General features: G+C 39.1%; 1 protein-coding gene across 1 annotated transcript in view; it reads right to left on the minus strand.

The window, feature by feature from the left end:
• LOC126419539 (dynein axonemal intermediate chain 7-like) overlaps positions 1-20835 on the minus strand; it is a 770648-nt gene that overhangs the window by 578383 nt on the left and 171430 nt on the right. Inside the window, exon 8 of the mRNA XM_050086729.1 lies at positions 18332-18498. Coding sequence (XP_049942686.1) covers positions 18332-18498 — 167 coding nt within the window. The remainder of the gene's footprint in view (positions 1-18331; positions 18499-20835) is intronic.

The raw sequence follows: 20835 nt of genomic DNA on the forward strand, positions 1-20835 counted from the left end.
GTAGTATGTGTTGTTTATATGAAATCTTGTAGTTTTATTGTATGCCCAGGTGGAAAGGGGGGGGGGGGGAGGGGGAGGCTGAGTTACCGTGGTTGAAGAGGTGCATTCTGGTGCCTCAAATTTTAGAAATTGCTTAAGCACTGTGGGAAGGTAAGTATGTAACTGGCTCTGAAAGTTGAACTTGTGGAGTGTCTGAAAAACTAGGGATAGAATTAAACATAATTCAAATTTTGTTGAGTCACTTCTGATAGGGATTAAAATAAGAGGAGCCACTGGGAGATATAGCAAAATTGTGAATAAACAAATATTACTGCAATTTAGAACTAACTGCGTAGCAATTTACTAGGTTGCCCTGTGATCCCAGAGTTGATAAAGAATATTATTATGGGCAGGGGTTGTATTATACAAGCAAAAGTAGGATTCTACTAGACAAACAAGGAAGTAATTTTTACAGCATCTAGAAGTGAGGTTTCTTCCCAGACAAAATTAATCACATTGAACTCCACAAACAGTATTAATAAAGTCAGGGGGCTGGAATATGCAGATAAGAGAGGCTGCTATGAAGAAGAGGAGTATTGCCTTAAGGAAAGGGAAGATGATGAACAGTACCATACTTCTGTGAAAGCTGAAGCAGAAAGTGCAGAAAAACTAGACCAGAAACAGAAAGAGGATTTAAGAAAATTTTTGTGGAAATATTATGATGTATTTAATAAGAAGTTTGGAAGAGTAAAGACTTACCAGTGCAAACTTAAACTAAAACCACATAAACAATTCTGTATGAGATAAAGAGACACTTCTGTGATAGCAAAATTTTATATAAGTTAGACCTGACATTCCCATTTTGTTTTTGACTGACAGTGAGGAAACAGAACTGGGAACTTATTTATTTCAAGAGAAAGAAGTAGTTGTAAAGTAGAGGAGCAGTCCATAGCTTTTGCCAGCAGAACACTGTAACAACATGAAAATAATTACACTGTCACTGAAAAAGCACTTTTGGCGATTCAGTGGGCTTTTACTAAATTTAGGAACTATTTACTGGGGCACAAAATCACTGCATACTCTGATCATAAATGTTTAAGTTATCTACATGATGTAAACTGCATCAACCTAGGATCAAAAGATGGGCACTTTGCTTACAACGGTTTGATTATTTAGTGAAATATGTAAAAGGAAAGGAAAATCTCATTGCAGATGCTCTGTATAAACAACCATGGGGGTGAAGGTGAAGACAGCAGTGGAGAAGAAGGAAGATGTTTAAAAATTATGTATATGAAAGTACTTAGAGATTAAAAAAGAAATTGGGAAAATTTGTAATGAAGTAAGAAGAAACCAAAACCGCGATGAGAATTGCAGACTTGTAAAGAGTTATTTGAGAAAGAAAGGAAAGGACAAGGCAGCACAACATTATAAGGTTCACAAGAGAGTGTTATTTAGGAGAAATAGTCCACAGAATGATACATGGAAGTTATGTTAGTCAGAGCAGTATAAGATATTCTGATAATGTATGTACACAAATATATTGGGTGCTGTGGAACCTTAATGTACATTCAAAAGATTCAGGAACATTTACATTTTTACAACCATATGAGAAGAGTTAGGAAAAATGAGCCACTCATGACAAATGGCAGTGTGTGAAAGTCAGAAACCAAACATGTATAGAGTACACAGGGAACTTAATTCTGAAAAAAAAAAAAAGAAAAGGAACAGATGGAACTGGTGAGAGCTGGCTTCTCTGGTTAATCTCCAGAGGCAAAAGGAGATTACAGTTACATTTTTGTTATGATAGAAATATTTTCTAAATTTATAAAGTTATATCTTGTAAAGATATATAAATAAAGCAGCCAGTATAAGCATAAAAAGTAAAAATTAAAACAGGCTACATTGAAAATGTGGGTATCCCAGAGAGAACAGAGAGAGAGAGAGAGAGAGAGAGAGAGAGAGATAGAGAGAGGGTGAACTAGGGAGGGGTGGAGGGGGGGTGGGGGGAGAGCAAGCAGTCTGATATGATGCTTGTTGCATACATGTAGGTACTGTCCCAGCAGCTGCCAGAAGATCGACTGCTGATGTTGTCTCTTTTGCTCTTTTGTTTACGATACTGATGGTTGCATTAGTGTTTCTTCATTTTCGATTGGTGCTTCTGCTGCTGTCAGTGAAGATGATCCTTCACAAGCTGTTTATAATGTAGTTTCTTCCTCATGAGTTGTAGCCTGAGATGCATCTTTCTCATATGCTGCTGGTGCATCATTCTTTTCTTTTGATATTGGCAGTGAATCTAGTCAGTTTCTGTGCAGTCCATGTCTAATAATGTTCTGTGATGTTCTGTGACAGAACTGGGTCCTCCAATAGAACTGGGTGCTCCAATAGAATTTGTATGTACAAAAGTGCTATAAACCTTCTTGTACATTTAATGTGTTGCTATGATATATCTGTAGCAACCACAATTAGCATTGCAGTGCAGAGCAGTTTGGTTCATGAATGCATCACCCATGTGCCACACCACAAGTATTTTATTTTCCATGGATAAATTAGTTCTATGCCAGCCGCTAGGAGCGCTGTGTTTTGTCCGTTACTTCGTGCCATTTACTCTTAGTATATAGTGTTTTACATGTTCTTTTTTCTCCATTTTAGTTCTTAAGTACCTTTTTCATACTTAGTTCTTGAGTAACCAGTCAACAAGTCACTTACTCGTTTTTGTGTGAGTCTTGTCTTGACGTACACTGCATCTAAAAGAAATCCTGTATTAATTGCCAAATGAATGAATAAAGATCTTTTCATCTCAGCATTGGAGATAACGTCGTGCATTATCTATCAGAAGCTAGCAGGCCAACTGGTCAGACAGGCCAGTACCTAGCCCTAAGATCAAACTGGTGACTCCTACATGATTTATCGCCTGCCTGATGCACAAAATACAGTGATACTGTAAGATCACAGAAAATCTGACCACGACCAACCCTTCTGTGTCCAGACTCACTGTTAGACTATCACCCTTCTGGCCTCACAATCCAGCACCATGGTTTGCGCAAGTTGAAGCTAGTTTCTTTTACTCTGGGATAACTGCCAACACTACCAAGTTTGCACTGGTCATGGACCAGCTCAGTCATCACTATGTGGCTGAAATGCAATACGTGATTACCGCACTGACAGGGACTAATTCCTATGACCAACTCAAGGCAGAACTTATCCTCAGAGTATCAGCTTCACAAGAAGAATGCCTCCACCAAGTTCTGATGTGAAATGCAATACATCATTACCGCACTGCCAGAGAGTAATGCCTATGATCGGCTCAAAGCAGAACTTATCTGCAGAGTAACAGCTTTGCAAGAAGAGTGCCTCCACCAAGTTATGATGCAGGAGGACATAGGAGATTGTAAACTGTCGCAGTTGCGGCACCTCCGAAGTAAGATTGATGTTGGTACTGTACCTGACAGCCTGCTGAGAACCATCTGGAGCAGTCAGTTGCCAACTGCCATCAAAGCAATAATAGCTTCACCATCGAAACTGCTTTTAGACACAGTGGCTGAGCTAACAGACACGGTACAGGACGCTATCTCACCTGCACCTATTAACATAGCAACTGTGCAATGTGTGGGCACATCAGCCACAGTTTCGTGTGCTGACTACGATGCTCTGACAGAAAACATCAATATGTTGACACAACACATTAGCCAATTGATGTCTCAATGTAACATCAACAGTGATTAAGGGCCACCAAGATACCTGAAGTACTCATGCAGCAGAGCATCAACTGCCTCATTTGTGCCTGTGACTGAAACATAGCAGGGGATATACTGGTCTCACAGAAGATTTGGTGATCAAGCTTGTCACTGTACTAACTCCTGCACATACCCAGGAGTGGACTTCCTGTCTGACATTGCCAACACATGCCTGTAGACCAAACCACTGGACTGATGGTTGTAGGGTTCCAGTGCCAAACAACCATCCAATCCGCCAAGCTGGCTGAAGCACCAGACAGCGAGTATGCTGCCTTACTTCAGGATTTTTTGGCACTGACAAAACCTGCAGGTATGCCTAAGGAAGTGAAGCATAGCACAGTGTACTAAATAAAGATCACGAAGGGGCCACCATTATCCTGCAGACCCCAACAGTTAGTCCCGGGACAGTTAGCTATTGCCAAGGCCAAGTTTGATAGTATGATTCAAAAGGGTATCATGTGACCATCAAGTAGCCCTTGGTCATCACTGCTACATCTCTTGCCTAAGAAGTGTGCTGCGTGGCATCTGTGCAGGGACCATAAAGCACTTAATGCCCTTAAAGTGCCTGATCGTTCCCAGCTCCATTGCTCCATGATTACAACTAAGTGTTGACCAGTGCCCACCTGTACGGTGTGTTGGACTGCACCAAGGCATACACACAGATACCTGTCACCGAAGAAGACATCCCGAAGATGGCAATAATTATGCCATTTGGCCTGTTTGAAAGTAAATTCATGACTTTTGGCCTCAGAAACGCTGCACAGACATGGCAGAGACATATCAGTTCAGTGTTGCAAGGTCTGCCATTCTGTTTTGCTTACCTTGACGATATATTGGTATTTTCGGTCTTGCCAGAAGAACATTGCTAGCATCACATACAAGTTTTTAAATGGCTAGACTAATATGGTGTCATTCTGGACACAGCAAAATGTATTGTTGGTCAACCAGAAGATTTCCTTGGCCACCGAATCTCTCTCTCTGACTCACTACCATTACCTGACAAAGTGGACGCCATCCTACAGATTTTGTGGCCATTCACAGTTATGGAGTTGCGATGATTTTTGAGGATGTGTAATTTTTACCACAGACATTTACCACATGCAGTGTATATTCAGGAACCATCAACAGCTGTGCTAGCAGGCCTGAAATGCAAAGGGAACACAACAATATAGTGGTCAGACTGCATGACAGGTGCGTTTGAATGGGCTAAACAAGCAATAGTGGATGCTGCATTGTTGGCACATGCTGAGCCAAATGCACCATTAGCATTGGTTGTAGATGCAAGCCAGACAGCTGCAGGTGCAGTGTTGCAACAACACAACAATGATGTGTGGCAACCTCTAGCCTTCTATTTGAAGAAATTGTCGTCATCTCAATGTAAGTGGAGCACCTATGATCGAGAACTCTTAGTGATATATGAGGGAATCAAATACTTCTGTCCTCAGCTGGAGGCCTGTGAGTTCACCATATTCACAGATCATAAGATGCTGACATATGCCTTTCAACAGAATGATATGAACTGTTCACCAAGGCAGCACAACCAACTACTGTATATCAGTTCAGTATGAACATCCAGCATATATCCGCAATCAAGAATGTAGTAGAGGATTGTCTCTCCCATGTCAGCAGCGACTCCACCATAGACTACACAGAACTCGCAGAAGCACAACTTACAGACCCAGAACTACAAGAGCTGTTGCAGGAAAACAAGTCTACAATGGATCTGCAGTTAGTCATCACTCCTGACAGAGGTATCAGGTTGTACTGTGATGTGTCCACAGCCAAACCACGACAGTTTTTACCTGCAAGATTCAGGAAAAATGTGTTTACATCTTTGCATAACCTGTGTCATCCTGGAGCATGAACTACAATACGCCTAATCTCAAATCGCTTTGTGTGGCCAGGGATGAAGAAAGACTGCTGTGAGTGAACTAATGTTGTACATAGTGTCAGTGCAGTAAGGTCGGTCAGCACGTGCATGCACCTATCGAAAACTTTCTTGAAAGCACCACCTGTTTTATACATGTACATGTCAACATTGTGGGATTGTTACCGCCATCAAATGGCCATCGATATTAGCTGACGATGATTGACTGATTCATGCAGTGGCCAGAAGCGGCCCCAGTGGACAATGTCTCAGCAGAAACCTTGGTTTATGCCTTCACGTTAAACTGGGTATCTCGATTTGGCTGTCATTTGCACATCACTACAGATCATTGTAAACAATCTGAATCTGATTTGCTCACAAAGCTAACAGCGTTCTGTGGGATAAGCCACCACAACACAGCCAGCTAACACCCAGTCAGTAATGGCATGATAGAGTATTGACACTGTACTTTGAAAGCAGCCTTGATGTGCCACTATACCAGGTGGACAGAAGCTCTCCACATGGTCCTGCTTGGCTTACAAAACTCATACAACCCAGGTCTAGACGGTTCCTCTGCAGAAATAGTGAATGGAGTCTCGTTACAACTGCCTGGTTAATTTGTAGATGTGTCTCCACAGTCTGAATAGAGAAAAACACTCCCTGAATAAAAATACCTCTTCACATGGCCCGCTGAAATAACACCATCAAAGAAAAGATGAATTAATGGTAGATGATATACCTCACTTTTTGCGATATCCAAGATGATTGTAGTCAACTGTTACTCATAGCTGCACAATCCTATTTCCTTGTCCTTATAATTTTTTAATTCCAGAATCTTTCAGCATGCAGCCCAAAATTTTGCTTCCCAAATAAAATCGTCTTTCAGTTGAGATGTTAAAATACTACACATGAAACTCACAAGTTGACTTTTGCACTTATACTGAAATTTAAATCAAATCCCAGCTCCTCTGCCATATTGTGGCATATGATTTTGCTGCGGATAATAATTGTCAAATAAATAAATGAAAGTAAAAGTCTTTATATATCTAACACAGACTGTTTGAAAAAACTTGTTGGTTGGAATTTCATTTCTTTTCATTGCTCCGCTGCAACTAATTTTTCCTGTAATCTCCATGTGTGAGGACAGGTCAGAGATCACCATTGTTCTCTAGTAATGTGAAAAGTCAAAAAGTGATACAGAGCCACTCAGATTTAGAACTTTGAATGCTGTTTATTTCTTGACTTGTTGTTATGTCACACATCAAAATCTCACACTGCACTGGAACCTTTGAGTTATTTCTTGTGGGCCTTATACACATTCACTGGCAATCAGAACATTGTTACATATAGTAATTTTGTTAATTACAATCACAGAAATAGTTCAAAATTACTCAAAATGTTATCATCCAGTGGTTACAACTAAAATACATGAAATAGGATACAAGGTCAAATACATATCTATCATTTAAATGGGAAAATAAGTGAACTGACTCAAATAAATAATGCTGATTACATTTTTGTTAAGTGCGCAGAAACTCCATTATCCCAAGTGTTCCTAGCATGTTCCCCACTTCAAATAATAATACATAATTTTTTAGTGTAGTCTGAATTTCATTATATAATCCTGTAGCCTAATTAAACACTATGTTTACATTCTCAATTTAGTTTTGTATTGAGAATTATAGTAATTACAAAATAATTAGATGTCATTATGTTGTAAAACACTATATCAAGTTGACAGTATGACCAATAGAATAGTTGCAGGTTTCTAACATTATAAAATACAGTATATTTTTTATTTTTTGGTTATACAATTGTTTGTAAATGAATAGTGCCTGCAATAAACAAATCATTGATAAATGTTCCTATAAATGGTTGGATGTACTACGAGCAAATGCTTTGACATGTAGGTGTTCAAAATCACACTGCGGAGCTCAAAGGGGAAATTACATATATGGGTCCTGCGTAATGACATAATATTTCTTCAAGTGATCCCAGCTTTGAAATTGTATGAAATATGAGCTGTTACATTTTATATTTTAGATAATAAACATAAAATTTGCTCAGCTGATAGGTAAGTTAAAAGAATGAATGTACTTTGGAAGCACGAAATGATAAATCTATTTTCTTAACATACAAATGTAAAAATTTGAACAATAAGATGCTTACGCATTAAACTGAATTTGTCAACATATTGTACATTTTTATATTTTTATTTTTGTGTACTTTCTGTGCATGTTTTTGTTTTTTAAAAACTGAGGATAGTTTATGTAAAAAAGAGGGGAATGTAATAAATACGCTACCTTATTTTTTCTTCTTTTTTTTATATTACCTTATTTTGTTTAAAAAATTGTGACAGTTAGGTATAAACTAGGGAATTTGATGCTTTTTCAGGGGAGGAGCATTTCTAAAACTGTGCTAGAACCTGCATTTTATATCCACTTGAATCTTTCGAACCTCTGCATATTACATGAAATTAAAGGAGGAAGTATGGGGTACTTTTAACTAAACTTTTGCTACCTGAGCCAGTGTACACTGAAATATGAGTACCCAGCTTTATAAAAATGATGTTGAGGTTGTGACCTCCAGGATTTGTATTGTTGGTAGTGTTACTGTCTTGACTTGGCATTATGTGCCAACACTGGTATGGTGATGCAGGGTTGAAACACAAGTATCCATGAGCATTACATGGGGAGAGAGTCAACATGGGTCTGTACAAGGTAAGAAGAGCTGTTTCCATGAACTTTCATTGTCCTACTGTCGCTCATTTTCCTAAGGGCTCTCTCAAGAAGTGAAAGTTTAATTATAAACATCCTATGAATTGAATGGACCTGCTGGGTATTTGACAAGGTTTATTCCAACATTTACAAAGTGCAACTATGGAGAAAATGCGAAAAATACATCTCTGGTTACACATAGAGACCAAAAGCAAAAACAGGAAGTAAACAACATTATGACTACATAATGTCTTCTAAACTTCTTTGACAAGTGGCACTTTGCAGCAAGATAATTTTGCACTATTGCCACAGGATTCAACCCCCCGCCCCTCCCCCCCCCCCCCCCCCCCCAGTGTCAATGATGTAGTTGGTTGAATTGCACATGATGCCCTGACCATGTAACCACTTGCTTTGCAGTGTTTGCAGTTGTGTCACTTCCTTTGGCATCACCGACACCATTAGTTAACCTCAGCTGCAAAGCTCCTGCATTCCAGTGTGGGATGGGAAGCTGTGCTGACATGTCTGTATTGGCTTGTCCTGTTGCCTTGTCGCAGATGGTGGAGATGGTGCTGTAAAAGGCTTCAGTCCGTAAAATAAAATTGTTTTAAGGTTACCATCAATGCCCACCTTAAATTGTTTGTCTCCTTACTGAACACTTTGTAGGGTCCATCATAAGGTGGCTGTAATGGTATATGCATGGTGAAGCACTGAACAAAAACTTATTTGCATCTTGACAACTCATGAAATACAAATGAATGTGAGACTGTCTTTCTCTTGGTGCCATGGGGCGCAATTGCCATATGTGCAACCACAGTTTCATAACAAAGATGGAGCCTTGATCACATCACCCAGTGTACTGCCATAAATTCATCTTTGTTTGTCCATTCACCATCTCGGCTATCATGGCTCCCACATCCTCCTTTATAGCTGCACAGATGCCCAGTAGAACGACAGGTAGGGACTCAGTCCAACATTGTGAGTTGTAACAATTTAAGGACACCTTTAACTCTCAATTCAGTTGTTCCACAAGTCTATTGGCCACTGGGTGGTATGCTGTGGTTTTAACCCTCTTTGTTCCTAGAAGCAAAGTGGCAGTCTGAATAGATGTGAAGTGAATTTTCTACCTTGATCCATCACGATGCATAGGGAATGCCAAAATGGATGATTCACCTGCGAAAAATAGTGGTAGCTCTGCTGTGATGTCTACCATGGGAAAAACTTCTGGCCAATATGTGAACCAATCAATTGCAGTCAAACAGTAGGTAAACCCTTCACATGGTGGTAGAGGTCCAACTACATCCAAATGTATATGCTCGAAACCTTAACTGGGTGGCAGAAGTGTGCCAAGTGGTGCAAGAACATATCATGAAATTTTACTGCACTGGGATGCAGTGCACTGAGGTACATAAACCTTGCAGTCTACATTCAAACTTGGCCACACAAAAGTTCATTTGATAAGCTTGGTGGTTCCATGGACTCCTGGTTGTGACAGCTGCTGCAATGAAATAATGTCTTGCTGACAGAAACTCTTTGTCTCAAAAGGACATGCTGCTGCTGGGAACGAAAGACGCTGGAGCTGTAGACCAGTGGGTTCTGCCAAAATCTCTCACAGCTCTGTATCAAGCTGTTATGCTGCTGCAAGGGCTTCATAGTCCATAGTGCTTGTGATCTCTTGAATGTAAAATAGAGTGTCAGCCGGCAGATTCTTCTCACCGTCGATGTGTATAATCCTTGTTGTGAATTGTCCAGTGAAATCTAAACGGCAAAGCTAGTGTGAAGAGGATTTGTCAGGTTTTTTATTGAAATGCATATGCGAGAGTTTTGTGGTCCATAACCAGGACGAATTGTTGCCCCTCAAGCACACAAGCACATACCGGAACTTCTCATCAGTGGTGTGTGCAGTGTACAGCTCCCGGTCATATGTGGACCACTATTGTTGTGCCGGTAGATGTTTCTTGCTTAAATATGCTAATGGTTGCCAGCAATGGATTATCTGTTGTTGCAACATGGCACCCACTGCTGTCACAGAGGCATTGACCATGTGGGCGAGAGATGCTTGTGGAGCTGGGTGAATCAACAGTGTGGTGTCTTTGATAGCAAATTTTAGTTTCACAAAAGCCGCTAGCATTGCATCAATTCACTTCATTTATTCATCAGGTTTATGCATCCCTCATAGATACTCATTTAAAGGTGCCACCAATAAAGTATGGTTACAAACTAAATGCCTATAAAAGTTTTTGACACATAGAAATTGATGTAACTCACATGTTGTTATTGGTTGTGGGTAATTCAAAATCATCTAAACCATCTCTTGTGGAGATGGTGCCAATAGTGTAGCCAAGAAACTGCACCTCTGGTGCTCTGAAAACATATGTCTCTGGATTCACAAGCAAACTGTGTGCAGAAATATGGTCAAGAAGCTGGAGTAAATGCTCTAGGTGCTCTGTGTCTGATCTGGACATCACCAAAAGATTGTTAATATAGATGAAACAGAAATCAAGATCATATATAACTTCATCCATAAATATTTGAAAAGTTTGGGAAGTGTTTCATGGCCAAATTGCATCCTGTTAAATTCAAAAAGTCCAAATGGAGTACACACTGCCATTTTGTGGCTCTCCTCTGGTGCAAATGGTATCTGATAGTAAGCCCACACTAGATCTATAGTAGAGAAGATGCATTTATCATGTATGTTGAGTGCAAAGTCCTTAATGTGAGGCACAAGGTATCGATCAGGAATATTCCTTTTGTTAGCTGACAATAATCACCACAGGGGTGCCATCCATTGGTTTTCTGTGGCACAACATGGAGAGGCAAAGACCAGCTACTATCATATGGTTGGCAGATTCCCTTTGCCAGCATGAAGGTAAGCTCCTGTCTTGCTACTTTAAACTTATCCAGTTTCAAACAACATGGCTGTACATAGATCACTGGACTAGGACTTTTCAATATGTGGTGCACCGTATTGTGCTGAACTGGTGCAAGTGTCAGTCACTGCTGCATATCATCTGGATATTGCTGAAGGAGTACGATACACAGTGAATCACCTGTTACTGTTCATAGTCCCGCACAGTCACTGTAATGAAACTGACCCTGGCTGTTTAGGTTGATTGTCATTTCCAAAAGATGGTGGTATCTGAGGTCTGGTCCCCAGCATGACAAAAAGTCTACTCTTAGTATTAGACGCACTATGTCGCTGATTATGAATTGCCGTTCAAATCGACATCAGAGACCCAGGTTGAGAGCTAATGTCACCTGTCCATATGTTTTAATGGTGGAGCCATTGGCGACAAACAGGTACCAATGATCACGACTATGGCAAGATAGGCATTTGGCCATGTAATCTGACGCATCTGCTCTGGGACCACCAAGAATGGCTGTTTCGTGTATTGTACAGTGACCAGAAGGTGACATCTGTTATCTGCTGAGTCAGTTGCCATCATCACTGAGTGGTCGTGGAAAATAACCTTGTTGTGACTGCTTCCCATTTCACATGGTGGGTTACACTTCTTGGGCTCCATACTGAATCATTTGTGGTACCAACATACCCTCATGATTGATGTCGAGCAACTACAACCTATGTTGAACTACAGTGCCAACATTGGTTGGTACTTGCATGCAGAGCCGCAACCTGTGTGGTAAGCTCTGCCATTTGTACCTGTAGCAATGAAAATGTTGCTCTGATGGGACTCTAGTTGTGGTGTGATGCCTGTCACAGTTGCAGATGGATACATCTCCACTATATATCTGTGTGAGGACATCTAAATTACCTACACACACTGTAAATATCTTTTGCATATCTGTGGGCAGTCATGACATTCATATGCTCCTCAGTATGTCATCACTGACTGCAATATTTGCCAAAGCATGCAGACGATGTAATAAATGCAATGGAGTGCGACCACCAAGCTCTTCTGTGCCCAGCAAATTTCTCTAGTCTCTTGGTCTCTGACTGTGACAAGTACTTGATTAGTGTGCTTTTAATTGTCACTTACATTTACAGGGCTGGGGGCATGGCTATAATATCCTGTACTTCGCTGGCCACCTCATCATTTAGTGCCAGAATGACACAGCTGTGCATTGTCTTGCTGGCAGTGACGTGCGGCTCTCCAATTGCGCAAACCAAAGCATTGGGTTTTGTTGCCAAAGGGAGGTAGTTTCACAGATGTGCGGATGACTGTCGGGATCACTGGCATCTTGCTGGTGGCTGCTGGTTTTGGCCTGAGTATAGTGTAGGCTCCTCCGTAAGTTGCATGAGAAGTACACGTTGGCATAGTCATTATGCGTATATGTTATGGCACGGAAGGTTTATGTGTATGCTGTAGCCAACACAGCCCTTTAACTCATTAGGTGACATGATCACGTTGGGGTCATCACTAAATGTTGGGTACTTGACAATATTTATTCCAACATTTACAAAGCACAACTACACAGACAATATATAAAATACATCTCTAATTACAAATAGTGATCAAAAGTAAAAACAAAGAATAAACAAAACTATGACTACTTAACACCTCTTAAAGTTCTTCGACAAGTGGCAGTTTGCAGCAAGATAATTTTCCACTATCACTACAAACCTGTGATGAAAAACATTCATAGTCTTTAAAAAATCCTAATGTCATCTATTAATCCTACTTGTTAAAGGTCTCATACTGCTTAGCAACATTCATGAATCAGCAAAAAGAGAGTTTTGCAAGCACACTTAGGATTGGTTCAGTAAATATCACTATGACATCTTGCTTTCCTTCAATTAGCTCTATGTGGTCATTGGATTTTCAATCGCTCTGGATACATACTTCTACATATTTCATGGTTATTATATTTTACTGATTCATTGCTCAGACTCAAACAATAATACAACCGACCTATTTATGCATAGTCATGCACTTAAAACAATAACAAGACCTTCCTATGCATGCATAAAAATTATCCTTGAACAATGCAAGGAATGAAGGAACTACTCATGATACAGGTGAGGTGCTGAGTGGTCAAAATGCATCTAAACAAAATTGGAAACATAGCTGGTCAGTTGGACAATAAACATCTTTGGAACTAGCCAACAGAATGTCCCTGCCCCCCCAATCTAACAATTGTTAACTTGTAATTATATCACATAAAAAAATATTTGTTTGTGATTTGTTATCCATCAACACCTGTAGATGAACTATCTACATATAAGTCAGTTCTGGTGATCTATTGGTAAAGTGCGTGCCTGGAAACTGAAATATCACAGGATGGAATCTCATGTTGGATTTTTCAGCCCTTGTTTTAACCCTTCTCTACCTCTCAATGATGTAAGGAGCCATCAGAAACAACATATCGTTTCAATTCCACATTAAACCATAGGTGCCCTTATCCCAGCTGGATAATCGAGGTAGATTAAGGATACACAATTCTCCAAAGTAGCATCCAGTACAATGATCTTTACCATTAAATTATTATTATTGTCTACATACATAATTTGTACAGAACCCTCAGAGTGTGAGTCATAATCGCACTTGCCAGGTTCCATAAATCAAATTTTGACAATATAATGTAAATGGATAGATAACAAAACATCAACTCACCAAGTGGTGGCAGGAGAACATACACGCACAAAAAGGTTTAACTTATGCAAGCTTTTGGAGCCAGTGGCTTCTTCTTCCAGCAGAAGAGTTGAAGGGGTAGGAAGAGGGGTGAAGAAAAAGGACTGGAGAGGTTTAGGAAAATGGCAGCAGTTTGGAAAAGTTACCCAGAACCACAGATGAGGGGAGACTTACCAGATGGGGTGAGAAGGAAACGCTGATTGTTGGGGACTGTGCTGGACAAGTTTTGAAAATCTGAGAGATTAAAGGTGGAAGACAGGGTAATATGCAAGACAACATTACTGCTAGAACATCATGCATGAAATAATAAGAGTGAATAGCACAGGTAGTTAAAAATAGACAGGTAAGAAAATGAGTGGAGAAAGGAGTATTTACTGTGAAGAAATGCTGAGACAGAAGGAATTAAAGTATATTAAGGCCAGGTGGGTGGTGCAAAACAGGGACATGTTGTAGCGCTAGTTCCTACCTGCTGAGTTCTGAGCGACAGGTGTCTGAGGGAAGAATCCATATGGCGTGTATGGTGAAACAGGCACTGGGGTCACAACTGTCATGTTGTAGAGCATGCTTTGCAACAGGATATTGTCTCTTGTCAATATACACCCTCTGCCTATGCCCTTTCATCCTAACTGATAAAAGGATGCTAGTCATACTGATGTAAAAGGTCGAACAGTGTTTACATAACAGCTGGTATATGACATGTCATTTCACAGGTGGCTCTTCCATTGATGATGTATGTTTTTTCAGTTGCAGGGCTGGTATAGGTGGTGACAGGAGGGTGCTTAGGGCAAGTCTTCAAGTGGGGACAGTCACAAGTGTAGAGGCCATAGGGTAGGGAGATGGGTGCAGAAGGAGCATGGGGTCTAACAAGGATATTGTGGAAATTGGAAGGGTGATGAAAAGCAATTCTAGCTGTGGTGGGAAAAAACTCAGACAGAAAGGATCTCATTTCAGGGCATGACTTTAGGAATTCATGGCCTTGTGGAAGTAGCTCATTAATACATTCAAGACCAGGATAATACTGAGTAACAAGTGGTGTGCTCCAAAGTTGTTTTTTGGAGGGATCAGCAATATCAGGATTGGAGGTGATGGCTTGGGAAATTTGATTTTGAACTAGGCTAATGTCCAGTGAAGACTGAGGTGAAAATGGCAGTGTCTTGTTGTAAAGAGTCTGCATCCAAATAAATACATTTGCCTCAAATGCTAAAGCAGTATGGGAGGGGATGTTTGCCATGGAAAGGATGGCAACTGTCGAAATGTAAGTGCTGTTGTTTGTTAGTAGACTTAATGTGGACAGAAGTGTAGCTGGCCTTCAGTGAGGATGAGATCAACATCAAGAAAAGTGGCATGGGATTTGGAATAGGAGCTTGTGAAATTTAATTGGGAGAAGGTACTTAGAGGTTTCAGAAATTTTAACAGGTCAGCCTCACCATGAGTCCATATGGCAAAGATGTCATTTATATAGTACTATTGGTTGCTGGTATTGATCAACTAAGGCAGATATACATTCGGTGGGTGCTTTGAAGCCAGCAACTATAGGATGGTCAGAATGATTGAGTTTGTGGATCTTGAGAAGAAGGTAAAAGGTAGGTGGGGGGGGGGGGGGGGTTATGGTTTATGCGGAGTAAGAAGTTCTATGGATTGAGGTGTAAGTCGTGAGGGGCTGAGGTTTGATGTTTAGAGGTGAAATATCCAAATTCTTATACAAGCTGTATTTTTCAAAATCTTATTTGGTGTATAGTTTATAGGCCACTGATGTTAACAACATAAAGTGTTCATGCAGACATTTTTTTCGATGAAGCATTCAAAATTTACAATCCACTAAAACCACATGCATTTCAAAATGTAAGCCTAATAACAGTTGCTTGTTTTCGAAAGACCTATTCTCTCCTTTCTAAACAACACCTTATCATTCCTTTGAAAAAATGTGTATTTAAAAAAGTTATCTTTATTAGTAATTGTTGGTTTCCAGAATGTTTGAATTGCAAAATGCATTCCTTTGAAAAATCCAGCATCATTGTCCTGTAGTCCTAATTTTCCTGTTTCCAGAAATGTATAATTTTACAGGAATTATATGTTATTCTATGCAATATTTCAATCAGAAGAGAGTTTTTAGACATTTCTTGGAAGACTTTGCTACATATTGGGGACAAAACTGCAGACCCAACATTTCGTTATGTAAAATAGAACCTATCATTTTTGCCATCTGAAGAATACTTAGCTTATTGTTAAACAAAATAACTTATTTCTCTAAGGTATATATTTTAACTACTATTTCAGTATTTTATTTTGTTACTGAATATGTAATAATTCTATAGTTTATAATTTTGTAAAAACAGTATTATGCACATCTTTAAATGAACATTGTGAACAAAAGCACAGTCAGTCAGCATCCATCATTTATAGAGTACAGTCTCTAGTTCTCAGTTAGTTATGAGTAAAAGTAAATGCACTCAAATCTATATGATTAATCACATGCTGAGTAACAGTAAATGAAAGTTATTTAAGTAAAAATTTTTAACTGGAACACTTTTAGTTTGAATCATGCATTAACACCACTTGTCCCTGTAATTTAGACTAATTTTATTGAATTTCCTGACCTGTATCATTACAGGTGTGAATTTACTATATAAAAGTTGATTTTCATCAACATAGACAGTGAAAATAAAACAGCATAAAAATGGAAATCTACTTCAGTGGCATTGTGTAAAATTATTCCAATTACCTCAAGCACCTAGTTGTTGTTGTTGTTGTTGTGGTTTTCAGTCCTGAGACTGGTTTGATGCAGCTCTCCATGCTACTCTATCCTGTGCAAGCTTCTTCATCTCCCAGTACCTACTGCAACCTACATCCTTCTGAATCTGCTTAGTGTATTCATCTCTTGGTCTCCCCCTACGATTTTTACCCTCCACACTGCCCTCCAATACTAAATTGGTGATCCCTTGATGCCTCAGAACATGTCCTACCAACCGATCCCTTCTACTGGTCAAGTTGTGCCACAAGCTTCTCTTCTCCCCAATCCTATTCAATACTTCCTCATTAGTTATGTGATCTACCCATCTAATCTTCAGCATTCTTCTGTAGCACCACATTTCGAAAGCTTCTATTCTCTTCTTGTCCAAACTATTTACCGTCCATGTTTCACTTCCATACATGGCTACACTCCATACAAATACTTTCAGAAATGACTTCCTGACACTTAAATCTATACTCGAAGTTAACAAATTTCTCTTCTTCAGAAACGCTTTCCTTGCCATTGCCAGTCTACATTTTATATCCTTTCTACTTCAACCATCATCAGTTATTTTGCTCCCCAAATAGCAAAACTCCTTTACTATTTTAAGTGTCTCATTTCCTAATCTAATACCCTCAACGTCACCCGACTTAATTCGACTACATTCCATTATCCTCGTTTTGCTTTTGTTGATGTTCATCTTATATCCTCCCTTCACGACACTGTCCATTCCGTTCAACTGCTCTTCCAAGTCCTTTGCTGTCTCTGACAGAATTACAATGTCATCGGCGAACCTCAAAGTTTTTATTTCTTCTCCATGGATTTTAATACCTACTCCGAATTTTTCTTTTGTTTCCTTTACTGCTTGCTCAATATACAGATTGAATAACATCGGGGAGAGGCTACACCCCTGTCTTACTCCCTTCCCAACCACTGCTTCCCTTTCACGTCCCTCGACTCTTATAACTGCCATCTGGTTTCTGTACAAATTGTAAATAGCCTTTCGCTCCCTGTACTTTACCCCTGCCACCTTTAGAATTTGAAAGAGAGTATTCCAATCAACATTGTCAAAAGCTTTCTCTAAGTCTACAAATGCTAGAAACGTAGGTTTGCCTTTCCTTAATTTTTCTTCTAAGGTAAGTCATAAGGTCAGTATTGCCTCACGTGTTCCAGTATTTCTACGGAATCCAAACTGATCTTCCCTGAGGTCGGCTACTACCAGTTTTTCCATTCGTCTGTAAAGAATTCGTGTTAGTATTTTGCAGCTGTGGCTTATTAAACTGATTGTTCGGTAATTTTCACATCTGTCAACACCTGCTTTCTTTGGGATTGGTATTATTATATTCTTCTTGAAGTCTGAGGGTATTTCGCCTGTTTCATACATCTTGCTCACCAGATGGTAGAGTTTTGTCAGGACTGGCTCTCCCAAGACTGTCAGTAGTTCTAATGGAATGTTGTCTACTCTGGGGGCCTTGTTTGGACTCAGGTCTTTCAGTGCTCTGTCAAACTCTTCACGCAGTATCGTATCTCCCATTTCATCTTCATCTACATCCTCTTTCATTTCCACCTAGTAGCAATTACAAATTTAAATTAAGAAGAAGAAGATTTCCAAGAAGCCCAACTGACAGGTCAGTAAATTCACAAACTTCTCCTGATGCTGCAGCCCAACAGCCCAGGCAGGTTGTAGCGCCAGGCCTTAAGTTTAATTTCCTTACCGTTAGGCTTAACATCGAACTGTTGCTTCAGCTCACAGGAAGGACTCAGGTCAGAATAGTGGTCGTAGTTGACATGCAAGCCCCGCACCACCAGGTCCACATCTGCCAAAGACCCTGGCAACTGCACTAGCAACCCGAGCTCACTCATCTCGCACGTCTTTATGGGCCTGCAATTACAGGACGAACATATCTTTGCCACTCATTCCAAATGTTATGGGAAATTCACTATGGATCTGAATTTTATGTGATGTGGAACAAATCAAAGCATATTTTAACAGAGTAAATCATCTGCTAGAAACTGCATAAGTGTTTAAATACTGTTATCTTATTATACACTGTTTGTTCTGAATTTCAGATAGTAAATTAACACAAACTCTACTACTTAAGAAACACTACTGTTTTCTTAGTTGTACTAAATAGCTGATGTTACTCTACCACTTTCTTAACACCAACAGGACAACAGAGAATAAGAGATCCCTTTGGGCCAGGAAAAAAAATTGTTTACTATGAACCCTGCTACTCTTCCTGTAGAATCTTGCAATCCAGATAACCTGGCAATTTTCAGAGATGGACACTAACAGTCATCCAAAAGCATGCAACAAGATTTACTGACTGTGTAGCTGAAACATCAAATTCTCAAACTTATTCAGACATATTTTAATACAGCTTAAATCTTTCTTTCTCCAGCACATGAAAAGATATATATGTATGCTAACTTTCTAAAAGGCCAAAAAATTTAACAAAGAAGAAAACAAGCTCTTTGAGATTGAAAATCAAGCTCTGGGAAGCCACCACAAGAGGATACAAACCTAAACATGTCTGCTAGCACAAAAGTCACTCTCACTATTAGGAGTGTTTCACATCCCATGTGAACAGCATGCCACACCATGGAATGATGGTCTTCTGTCTAATAGAAGCTTGTAATCTCGCTCACATTATCTGTTAATTGTCAATCTTCAAAATAAACTCTTTTAATAAGCTTTGACAGGAGTAAGATTTACAATAATCTTTTTTACTTGTCTTCTTTTCTCAAAGTTGTCTCCACTTCTTCACATCTGGTGGCTGATTCTTGAGGTTGAAATTTTTGATATTATTGCTTCTTCTGGTTCCAATTGGCGTAATGACTACTGAAGAATTGCCTGTTTTTATCGTGATTTTTATTTTTTCACATTTTTCTATCTCACACTGTCTTTAGAATTTCCACTTCATTATCAAAAATTACATTGTTAATGCCAAACGTAAAAACCCATTTGATCACACCAGAGGCATACCCATAACTACTTCATTGTGTAGTTCTAACAATTTTCTAAAGAGTTTACAAATTGTGTTAACAAATTATGTTCTGTTAATCTGTATTATTATTTTATAAGTGGATCCTGAAATAAATTTAATAATTAGCACCTGACTGTGCAATTAATAATAGGAAATTATTGTGTGCCACATATTATGTAATTTCAAATGTTTCTAAAAGAAGAGTAATTTTAACGGCACATACAGAGATGGTCCATATCAATTGTAACAAAGAAAATAAAGTGATTTATTTTTAAACATTTTAACCTGAAATATAATAAATTGTATACCAAATCAGATGAAATTCTTTGAGCTAAACAGCTGAAATAATATTAACCTGTTTAAAAGGTAGGAAGTATTTTTGGTGTCAATAACTTCTGTTGAAGAAAAGTAATGCTAGATGAGGGTGTCCCTTTACAAGCTGGATCACATAATGTAATGAATACATCAGGACCTATATACAGTCTTTGTGATGGCAAGCTAATGCATAATTTTGTGTAGAATTTCATATCTACATGAAATGAGATACAAGTCCTAATTTCATAACCACTGAACATTTTCTTGGTCAAACAGGAATATGGACCAAGTAGTGTATTTAATTATTTATGGTCCATTATAAGATGTAATCTTGAAACAAATGGCTGCACAACAAATTTATTTACTGAAAACAGAATTACCAAAATCTCCTTCCCAATCTGTAATGAAAACCATTATGTAGTTGACAGTGTTTTTGATTAGAATGTGACTGTTCTATGTCATCTGCTTTACTGTGCCAAAGGGATATTATGTGGCATTAGTTGCTTGAACTTTGGTTTAGAAAGTTCTTCAGTCTGATTAAATCTTTCTCACTTTCCTTGAACAAATGAAATGGGACATCTTAATTTTGAAGGTGGCTTAAAGATGCATGATGTGCATGGGCCTTTGAATGAATTTGGCAAAGCAGTTTACCACTGAAGAAGCTATGGTAATGAGCTGAATAGGCAGAAATGTTTCAGGAAGAAAAAGAAGAAAGAAGAAAAAGAAGAATTTACAATTTCAAGGAAAGTCTGAAACACTCTAAATGATGTAAGTCTGGGCTACATATATAACACCTGCACATTGTTGCTGTAGTGGTTATCAGTCCAAAGACTAGTTTGACACCCCTCTCCATGTTAGTCGATCCTGTGCAAAACTCTTCATCTCTGAATAACATCCATGACCTACATCTGTTTGAA

The sequence above is a fragment of the Schistocerca serialis genome, chromosome 9 (genome assembly GCF_023864345.2).
Source record: "Schistocerca serialis cubense isolate TAMUIC-IGC-003099 chromosome 9, iqSchSeri2.2, whole genome shotgun sequence".
Classification (NCBI taxonomy): domain Eukaryota; kingdom Metazoa; phylum Arthropoda; class Insecta; order Orthoptera; family Acrididae; genus Schistocerca; species Schistocerca serialis.